This window comes from Haplochromis burtoni, unplaced genomic scaffold (genome assembly GCF_018398535.1).
Source record: "Haplochromis burtoni strain Fernald_Lab_line unplaced genomic scaffold, NCSU_Asbu1 Contig_447, whole genome shotgun sequence".
NCBI lineage: Eukaryota > Metazoa > Chordata > Actinopteri > Cichliformes > Cichlidae > Haplochromis > Haplochromis burtoni.
The window spans coordinates 67,244-77,943 of NW_024582808.1; the positions used below are offsets into that span (position 1 = coordinate 67,244).

Sequence of the window (10,700 nt, forward strand, 5' to 3'; positions counted from 1 at the left end):
GATGCTTTTTATGCTTCACTCATTTATTTGTTTTTTTGTTTGTCCTTTGCTGGTCGACAAATCCCCGTGAAAGTGTTATTCAAACGGGTAAATTATGGCAGAAAAACACAGATCAGGAGGAAGATGAAGGTAGGAAGACAGCATTTCCTCTAGGGCTTCTTCCTCCTCTCCAGCAACTTCATTAAAGCTGCAGATTCTTACCTGCAAGATAAAATGTTTAAAAGCATTATTGTGAGTGTGTGTGTATCTTTATTGTGTGTGCAGTCAGGTTGACATTGCTGTTTTGTCTTACGTGGATCTCTTTGAGGGAGCTTTGAGTTAAACTCATGTCTAGCAGCCTCGCAACAGTTCGGATTTCCAAGAATGCGCAGATGCTCAGCTCCACCAGACGCTCACACACTTTAACCAGCTCCAACAGCTCCTCATCCAAAGATTCATCGAAGTTGTTTGCACCGAAGTCCAGGTTTAGATGCTGCAGGATAATGATTTTGATTCAGTAACTAGGTTCATGTTAAGTCAGTTCTCCATCAGGCAACTGCTGTTCTTTAATTCAACGCTTAGTTCTTTAAACATAGTGTGTTACTAAAGACTGTCTCAGCCAATCTCTTGTAAAGTTTGTGGGACGAGGCCACATGCCCTTCAGTTCCCTCTTCTTGAAGCATCATTTACACAGTACTCATGTGTTGTATCACATTAAATGATTTCGCAAAGAAAGGCACCAGCCAGCCAGTGGATTTGAACCTTCTTGGGGATTGTTTAAAAATCTAGTAACAATCCCATCAATAATCCACAATAAATGCCATAAACAATGACCAATAGGCAATGTTATTCCTGGTTGCAGATGTAATGACATTGCTTGTGACTAACCAAGCTTGTGGACATAAGTTGAGAGAACGTCTGTTAATTTCAACTTCAGAGCCTCTGCAGATCAAATTCAAATGAGCTGATGTAATATATATAGCATACAGTAATGTGCTGATTGTAATGAGCAGGCATTCATTTTAACATATCATATCTACACTCTGAACTCTGTAATGCTGCCTGCTCAGCACCCTGACCTGAAGGGTGTGTCTGTACTGAGGCAGTATGTCGCTGAGGAGAGGCTTGGGACTCCAGTCTTCGTTGGGCGAGTAGAAAGCAGACATGCAGTATTCACTCAGGGGAATCTCAGGCAGCAGCATCCTGGCGAGGCGATCATTGTTAACAACTTGGTTCACTGAAATCTTGACTTTGAGGTCTGGGCAGCTTGATGCCAAAGTTGCCCATGAGCTGCCACAAATCAGCTTGACAGACAAAAAGAAGCGGAGATGGAAATTAGACCTGTGGGGGTATTTTAAACCCTGTCTTGCTACCCAGGATCTATACATCTGCCATTACATTGTGTCCAACCACAGAAGCAGTGAATCCTGTTTTTGTTGGGGATCACAGCTACATCATTCACACATCCCCACACAATAATAAAATAAGGCCACTTGAAAGGTTCGTTTCATGCTTACCTGTTGATGTGGTTCTTTAAGACAGCAGTGCAGTAAAAATGTTTGCAAGGTATTGCCATCTCTGCTGGACTTTCGCCTCCCTCCTCCGTGTCTTTGCTGGAGTGCCATTAGAAGCTCATCTGACAAACAGGAGTAACTCAGCCTCAGATCGGTGAGACACTGCAACTGGCTCAGGTTGTCGGGGACGCTGGAGTTGAGGTAGACGTTCACCGAACCAGAAAAGAATGCTTCCAAATCCAAAGAGGAAATATAGCACCGGGGGTAGAAGCGCGTCTCATAATGTAACAAGGCAGAAAGCAGCTCCAAACCCTTGAAGTTAAAGGTTCAGAAACCATATAAAGATTAAGAAGACCACAATCAGTATAATAATCAATCTAGCCTAGAAAGCAAACATTGCCCAGTGAGAGGTCTTAGACTTTAAACTATCAGAAATCCATTTATGAAGTAATAAGGAGTGTTACAGCTCCACTGGGCTTGATATTTAGGAGTTTGTGATTGATGTGAACCCAAAAGTCAACATTTCTAGCTTGTGGTTGTCTGGCAGGAGAGGCTTTAAACACAAACTTACTGCAGCTTTATATGGAGACCTGCAAACTGGTAACTAAAATTGTGGCATTTATTATAAAACATTAAGGGAAGAATCAAGCATCACAAAGAAGATATTTGATTTAAATTAGAATATTAAACTACTTAGCTTCAATTCAGTTCAGTAATGTAGTCTTATGTCGCTGAATTTGAACATCTTTTAGTAACTTTTCACCAAAATGTAAGTTACTATTCAATATGAAGACTGATTAATTGACACACACAATACTTCGGCTCCAGTTCTCAGCTGATGAGATCTGTTCTGTGTTTTAAATAACTCTAGCACTGTAGTGAAGAGCTGGAAGTTGGGTGGTGACATATAGCTGCTGAAACATTATCTTAGGATGTGTGCTGTAGTCACCTGATGGATGCAGTTTCGCATCCCGCTCAGACAAATGGAGTTGAGTTTTGAGCTGCCTCTCTGGAGGAATGAAATCAGGCAGCCCACCACTGAGGCTCTGAGGCTTGAAGTCCAAGCGCTTCTGTCCAACTCCAGGTTCATGACGGCTAGCGAGCGCAGTGGGGCCCTCACCCTGTGGAGGTCGCAATGATAATAAGGTTGCAGTGTGAGTTTTTACTTATATTGCACAGGGTAACAGAGTGGGGCCCTAATTTGTGTAAAACCACGAGTTGGTTCAGACAGGCCTCTTTTACCTGATGAGCTCAGAAAACAGTTGAGTGATCGCTCCCTTCAGTCTCAGGGCTGCCTGGGTTTTCCTTGGAGGACACACAGTCACCTCCAACCTCTCCAAGTAGGCGCCCAGGTGGCTCACATAGGCAATGGTAGAGGAGTAATCTGGCTTCCTGAATTTGGAAATCCGACCACTGAAGTGAAAACGGTGGTGGCGCCAGAGAGAAGGTGAGCGCATGACGTTGTGCCACTGACGACAAACAAGAGCTGCTGTTTTGCGATCCCGGTCTGGCAGAAAACTGAATACACGCTCCAAGCACAGACGAGGAAGTGACAGCCACGTGATTTTCCTGTCTAAGATGCAGTCACAGCTGTCATCAGTGAAATATTCTCCTGTCTCTGGATCACTGTATTCCTGATCAATGCCATAATTCTCTTCTTCCCCAATGCTCTCCTCTAGGTTTTCCATGTTTTAATATTTGGATCACAAGGTTTCTGCAGCTTGTACTCTCACAGTGAAAGTAGATGTGTGGGACACAGGCTAATCCCACTGTAGGTTAAAGAAAACATTGAAAAATGTTACATCAATATGTAAGGAATGACAGGGAGACTACCTACAGCCACAAGGAGTCCAACAGCCAATGAGATTCTAGAGGAATTTGGCACAGAATATTGTGACATCACAAGGAACCAGCTCAGTTTTCTGTTCAAGACATTCCATTCACTCCCTTTAAAACAGGCTGCTTTTATGAAGGGTTTATAAATTGTAACTAATCACGTTATAATGAATAGTAATTGACTCATTTTCATTTTAACATTAGTATATGGCCTCTTTTCACTCCCCACATGTATATACCACTGCAGCATGCCATTAAACTTTATATCCTCTCTTTCTAAGTCTGTGTTTTCTCTCCTCACCCACCAACCAGTCAGATGGCTGCCCCTCCTTGAGTCTGTTTGAGTCTGTTTGCTTGGGTTTTCTTCGGGTACTCCCTTATCTGCCTGAATTTCACACCGGACCATGTCACAGGCTGACTGACACAGATAGCTTCTCTTTAATGTCTTGGTTTGTAAAGTAAACTAAGATAAAATTGCATAAAAGATGGACTTTGCACCAAAAAAACAAGCCAATAGGTCACATTGTGACAGCAGTTCACAAAGACAAGGGAATAAAGCTAAGATGGAAGTTGAAGAGCTGAGCCAGTGCAGTTTTTTCTTATGATTTAACATTTACATGACAGCAGATAAACTGAATGTGGAAAAACGGAAACTATGTTATTTTTTCACAATAGGGGGGATTTTGAGCTGTTTTTGAAACTTTTTTTATGGGTTGTTATTGATCAGTTTTACTTTTTAGGCTCCCTTGACATCAGATTGGACTGCATGAGGTCAAAAACCTCAAATGAGTGTGATAAATCAAAGAAAAAAAGGAATTAGGGGAAATAAACAAAAGGGGATTTGTAGTAAAGATGAAATTTAAAAAATAGAGAAGTGGAAAGACAGAACATACTGAGATATACCCTACTTATAAACACTTATTAACTCATTAAGTCACAAATAAACCTGTCCAGTGCTAATGGTGAATTTATTGTCAGTGTATCCAACAGACAAGACATGTATATGATAATGCCCCTGATGAATATCCAATAAGAATGTTCTGCCTAAAGATCTTAAGTTAAAAAAAATTTCTTAAAATAAAATAAGAATGTGAGTGCATATTTGGGCCATTTCGTCCATTTCTAACATTATTTATTGAAAAAATACAATTAAAAGATCTAAAAAATCTTAATTGACCCTGTGCACGAGAAAATGCTAACTTCCTGGTTTGAGACCGGACGTGGGGTTGTACATTTCCGGTAGCTTTACTTTGCGGTCAATCGCTACTGCGAAGATATACTCCAAAATCATGTCCAAAACTCGAAAACGGAAAGATCGCGTTAAGTTACAAAGAGCAGAAGGTGGGAACACTCACCACTGTTGTGTCATAAAAAATCTAATGATCAATTTTGACGTTTAAAGAGTTTAGATCAATCAGTTGTTTACATCGCTCAACACAAGCAGAACCGCATTACTGCAGCAGAAGACACATCGTCCACATTCAGAAGCACATCTCTGTATAGTGACTGGTCTTATGATTTAAACAGGCAAATGTTCAGCATTCAAACTACAGGTGAAGAATAGTCAAACCAGATCTTTCCCCCGTTATGTCGATATCAGCTAGTCAAGTACACACCTACACAGCATGTTAACAAACCGTGAAAAAAGCCACACAAAAAATGAATGGTAAGAGTTTCTATACATTAGTATTTACGAAGGGTATGCTGTGACTTACCTTCAAAATTACAGTGGTCCCTCGCTAATGACGTGGTCCACCTTTCACCTCGCTGTTTCACAGATTTTTTTTAGTGCAAGTTTGCACGTTTTTTTACGTCACATTGTGTCCTGCCACTGCAGACGATCTCCTCCGTGATGATTGCTAGCAGTGTGACTCTGAAGTGCAGTACTGTATGTCCACGATGTCCACCAAACGTTTTGCACCGTCAAAAAATACAATTGGCTACTTGATTTCACCTATCGCTGGTTATTTTTAGAACATAACACCCGCGATAAACGAGGGACAGCTGAGAAATATAACATTTGAATCCCTTTTCTCTTTTGCTCTGAGGCTCGGGAAAAAAATATCGACCAGTCGATGAACATCATTTACAGATATATTGGGTAAATGCCCAAGACATCTATAGAAATGTAAATCGCCGCTTGATTCATTCATTTGCTTTACTTGTTTTGGACCGTAAACAGGGCGTGAATAGGACACCGGAAACAAAGCTCCCCACAGGAGTTTCCGCACCGGAAGTAGCATATGCTAACGTGCACATGGTCATTTTTTACATAGGGATGTACATAGGGATGTAGACCAGAGGATGACTTCACCTTGCTCAGTTAAAGTCACAGAAGTTCAACACTGAGTAAAAATAATAATATAATAATAAGTGAGGAATAGTGATGACAAAGCTTAAGTGCAATAAATAGATAGATATTTACTAGCACAAGCAGATACTGCACAACACTAACACGCTAAAGGCTTCCTGAGAATATTCTAATTTAGACAGCAGACACTATTTTTAATAACAAAAAAGAAACGTTTTCTTCATCTATTTGTTTGACTTCCTCAGATCTTCAAACAGCAGACACTTTGCCTGTGCAGACAGAAAGAAAGCAGAGTGACATAAACTGCGGTATCTTTAGTGATGATCTATTTATGTCTACGTGGGCTTAGCTTAGCCAAACCTCATGCCAGCGTAGTGTGTCAGGGGGCAAGTCCAGATGGCAGTGTGGACAGGTGTGTGTCTGATAGTGCACTTCCTGGTTTCTCTGTCCCCTGCAGGGCCCCTCGCTTCCCCACAGTGGGTGACACGGCGAGTGGGACGACCAAGCTACACCAAAGTGTGGGCGAGGGTCTGTTTGGTAGCTCACTTTTTGACCACTAGAGGGCAGCGGTGACGAATCAGAGTCGTCCTGCTGTTCAAGAAAAGCAGAGGTCTGCATTACAGTAGAGAAAAGAGCTGTGCACAGTGACTTCTGGCTTAAATTTAATTCGAGTCTTTAAAAATTACACAAAAAAATGCACAGCAATAACAAATCCTCTATTATTTTATATGTGTGTGTTACATTAGAGAAAACTAAATGAATGGGGAATGCATGAAGCATTTTCTCAACACTCCCTCTAATGGAAAATATATTTTGTCATGAATTTAAAAACCTGTTTTGTAGTTTCAGGGCGATACTCCGAGTCAAGAGACCTCAAGCAGTACCAGCAGGGTTCAGGTGGGTGATCTATAAAAACACAAATGGCAAAGAAAAGCACTTAAGCAGCATTGGCTCTAACCCATTTACATTTAAATAGTCTCACACAAGCAAGTGCTTTCAATAAATGCACCCTGCTGGCCCCATGCATCTGTCAGCTGTGAGTGTGACCTACTCTGTGTGTTAGAGGGATGAGATAACACAGAAATGGGGGACAACTCTTCTTCTGTCTGCAGGGAGGACGATGGGAGGCACCCAGTATCGTCCTGGGTGTCTGTGGCTACCAGGGTGCTGTCTGGTAACACTTCTGCACCGCTGCACTGATCGTCTGCACCCTTTATCAAGCACACAAACAAAATGACACGCTAAATGCTCATTTGCTGTTTCATATGAGTTGCACTGACTGTGATCGATAGAGGTTTTGTTTATATTATATTTCATTTATGTGGTTTTGTCTCATCTGACCTGGCTTGGCTCTCCATCTCCATCATAGTGTCCTCCATCAGTCTGGTCTTCCTCATCTGGTTCCTGGAGGCTTTGTGACTCATCGCTGTCCTTGCCACAACTCTGAGTCACTGTTTCGGCCTGAGTAAAAGTTATCCCACTGAAGTTTGAAAGAGAGACAGAAGAATTAAAAAACATGCCCTCCTAACCGCCTGACTACAAGGTTATCAGCCAATCAGTCACCAGCTGCCTTACAAGGGATCAGCCTCTATTGTTACAGTCAGGGCGATCTGATTAGTCGTAAACATTCATTCTCCCCTCGCCTTACCTTTCGATGCTCTGGCCCTTTTCCTCATTCTCTCCCTCCATCCCACCTCACGTGTGACCCTCCCAGGGTGACTGCTGGGTTTTTCTTCTTAATCCCACTTGGTCTATTTTATTTATTTATTTGTTTTAGCTTTTCCCTCTCTTCCACTGCTCTGTCTGCCTGCTCTCTCACTGCTCTCATCCCTCCCTCACTGTGTGTGAAACGGAAACTCCAGGCTTTCAATATTTGATGTGTCTGAATAGCTCACAAGCAGGTTTCTGTAAAGCATGATCAGGTGATTCTCTGAGTGTTGGAGTCGGCTTTGCCCCAACATCATCATCATATTGTAATTCCACTATTCCCCACGAGTAAACAACACAAAATAAGTTTATTTTCAAACATAAGGTCACTATCAATGAATAAATTAGCTGCTATTTGAGCTTTGTCCGTCTGTATGATTTCTGCTTTGATAAATTATTCACTATGCTTCTCAGATTTGACAGTTGACGGCTGATGAAATATCAGGTTAAATATTCACATATTCAGGTTTCAGATTGGTGTGTGGCTAATTAGACTGAGACCTGGTGAACGTGTAGAAAGATGGTGCAGGTGAGTGGGAAACATCATTGGGAGATGAACTGGTCATTCCCTACCTTACTTTCTACTGAGCAAGGTACTTGTAATCCACTTGGGTTCCTTCCATATGATAGCCTGTTATACAGTACTGTGCAAAAGTCTCAAGCAACTGCTCATTTTTTATATATTTTATTTCCAAGGAGCCAGACTTTTTAAAGTGGTCTTGACCAATAGTTCTCCAGGCTTTCTGAAAGTATTTCAGAGCTTTCCCTTGGACATTGCCTGTCTCTGAACACTGACCTATGAATCATTCAAGCATAAAAATGGAATTTAACTCAAGGGACGAACCAGACAATTTAGCATATAACCAATTTTAAATAATATCTATAGGCACTTTGTCACTGGAAGCCTGTTGCAAAAATATAGACATTTGTTTGAATCTATGAAAAATGTCGAAGATATGTTTGACAGACATAAAATAGTATATCTGCACCCACAAGGTGAGAGAAGAGCTATTAGCTGAAAACATGACACATCTCAGGATGGAGTGCAGTGTATCCTAAACAATTTTGAGGAAACTGGACAAAGTCCCCATCCATCTATTCTCTTCTGCTTATCTTTGTCACTGTCGGAGGGCGGCTGGAGCCTATCCCAGTTGTCTTAGGGCGGGAGGCGGGGTACACTCTAGACAGGTCGCCAGTCTGTGGCAGGGCTAATCAAAATAGGTGGTCGGCCTAATATACTGTCTACAGATGAACAGTATCTGGAAGACATGTGCTTAAGAAATGCTAAAAAATTCAGATCCTCTGTGAGACATACCTGACAGAGGATCTGAGAGATGCATCTGACCCTTCAGTTGATCCATCTACTGTTCAATGAAGCTTTATCAGAAATGGCCTCAGTGGAAGGATGGCTTTCAAGAAGACATTATTAAGGAATAAAACCAAATTCCACAAGAATTGGATCAAAAATCTGTGGTAACAGGACTTATTGAGTGATGAATCCAAAGGTGGAATTTTTGGTTCCGTCAGATGCGGATCCACCATGAAACACCATTCATTTTTCGGTGATCCCAAAACACTGCCAAATGCAGTAAAAGCATACAGCCGAATTCAAGGATTGGCCTCCCCAGAGCCAAGACCTTATCATTATTTAAGCAGTGTGGGATCATCTTAATAGAGAAAAAGACAAGCAACATCCAAAGAAGATCTGTGAATATCCTCAAGAAGCCTTGGAGTACTATTCCTTAAATTAAAAGAGAGTTCAGGTTGTGTTGAAGAATAAAGGTGGTCATGCCAAATACTGGCGTTAAAGCTCATTAGAATTGTACAAATGGTGTTTTCTACAAACTGTCGTACCTATTTCCTATTTTCCTAGCAAAATATAAAGAAAACTGAAGTGTGGCTCAAGAATTTTGCACAGTACTGTACTTCTATAATATCACATTTCAGACAGAAACATTTTCCCATGCCATTTGAAAGCAGCCACTCTGGTCATTCATGAGTAATTAAGAAGGATTCATTCTGGTAATAGAGTATTTTCACACAGTAGCACCATGACTGCATTGTAAAGCACTCAGTCCACCAGCAGATGGAGGAAGAGAATTTCATCTGTGGTTCATAAACCACAGGTAGACCAAAACCACATTATACTAAATCTTGGAATTTCTCCTACACATGTTTGCCTTCAATTTTATCCATTTTTATCCATATTTAATTTTGTGTCCCCCGGTCCTGGAGTATCTCTTGCATGAGCCTCTGTCTTTTTAGCTTTCAGATTCTGTGGGCTGGCGTCTTCATTTGACATGAATTCTCCTTTTAGAAATTCAAAGTAATCCGGTAAGGTATAAAAAGCAGCACACATGGGTGAAAGCCATTTTCAACCACCCTTATTAACTACACTATGTGACTTGGGTTTTAATTTCAGGCCTTTTTGTAAAGCTGTGGAATGTGTGTGTGTGTGTGTGTGTGTGTGTGTGTGTGTGTGTGTGTGTGTGTGTGTCTGTCAGTGTGCCTGTATGCATACTTGTATCTCTCAATTTTGCTTCTTGTATGCCAGCACTCTCACTTATGTGTGTGTGTCTGTGCGCGTCTTCCTGTAAATGCACGGCAGGTAATGTGAGTGTATTTCCTGTGTGTGTGTGTGTGTGTGTGTGTGTGTGTGTGTGTGTGTGTGTGTGTGTGTGTGTGTGTTTGTGGGAGGAGGGAGACAGGAGCATAAGTGGAGATGACTCACCAGTCTTTTGTGACAGTGGTGCAGAGAGAGTGCTTTTCACCCATTTCTCTCCCTTGGGGCTTGCATACAAAACAAGAAATGGAGAGAGGGTAAAGAAGAAAAGGAGAGGAAGATTGGGTGTTAGGAAGCATTAGGGGGGATTTGGGGGAGGGGGGGGATAATTGAAGGAAAAAAAACTGGGAGAAGATGGCAAATGAGTGTAGAGAGCTGGACAAAGAGAAGCGAAGAAAAGATGAAAGGAGTGAGCAAAAAAAAAAAAGACTAGGGTTGCAAAGATCATAAACAAAGGATGCCGTTTCACGGGAGAGGCACTGGCAGCTCTGCCTTTGTTGTCCTAATGGCTGGTGAAAGCATTGTTGATGGGCCATATTGTGTTCAGCGTAGGTAGTAACAGATGAATCAACAAAATAAAAGGGGGTCACAGTGACAAGATTCAGATTTAATTTGGAAAAAGCATCCAGGTCAGGAGTGTGTTAACCCTTTGAGCAGCTTTCCTGAATATCTGCCTACCTTTACTTATTTATCGGCAGCTTGCCTACTTGGAAATAATTCTGTCAAACACAAATGAAAGTCATGAAAATTTATTGTGCATGTTGATTTGTATTCACAGCATTTTAAGCTA

General features: G+C 41.5%; 2 protein-coding genes across 4 annotated transcripts; both read right to left on the bottom strand.

Moving 5' to 3' along the window:
- Positions 1-10: 10 nt before the first annotated feature.
- Positions 11-5,065, bottom strand: LOC102304541 (F-box only protein 39). 3 transcript variants are annotated; one of them, XM_042213510.1, is made up of 7 exons: positions 5,045-5,065; positions 2,736-3,262; positions 2,443-2,614; positions 1,497-1,805; positions 1,059-1,283; positions 293-472; positions 11-201 (listed from the first exon to the last, which is right to left on the bottom strand). In XM_042213510.1, exons 2-7 carry the CDS (start codon positions 3,179-3,181, stop codon positions 76-78), a joined length of 1,458 nt encoding a protein of 485 aa, XP_042069444.1. In that variant the 5' UTR covers positions 3,182-3,262; positions 5,045-5,065; the 3' UTR covers positions 11-75. The 3 variants fall into 3 exon arrangements, with proteins under 3 accessions (XP_042069444.1, XP_005945447.1, XP_005945448.1); XM_005945385.3 differs by lacking the exon at positions 5,045-5,065 and having other exon boundaries at positions 2,736-3,739; XM_005945386.3 differs by lacking the exons at positions 1,059-1,283; positions 5,045-5,065 and having other exon boundaries at positions 2,736-3,750.
- A 439-nt stretch (positions 5,066-5,504) lies between these two features.
- LOC102304239 lies at positions 5,505-7,458 on the bottom strand. Its single transcript, XM_005945384.3, has 6 exons — positions 7,289-7,458; positions 6,982-7,120; positions 6,692-6,851; positions 6,473-6,546; positions 6,001-6,231; positions 5,505-5,909 (listed from the first exon to the last, which is right to left on the bottom strand). The coding sequence occupies exons 1-6, from the start codon at positions 7,327-7,329 to the stop codon at positions 5,865-5,867; spliced, it is 690 nt and encodes a 229-aa protein (XP_005945446.2). The 5' UTR covers positions 7,330-7,458; the 3' UTR covers positions 5,505-5,864.
- Between the last annotated feature and the right edge of the window lie 3,242 nt (positions 7,459-10,700).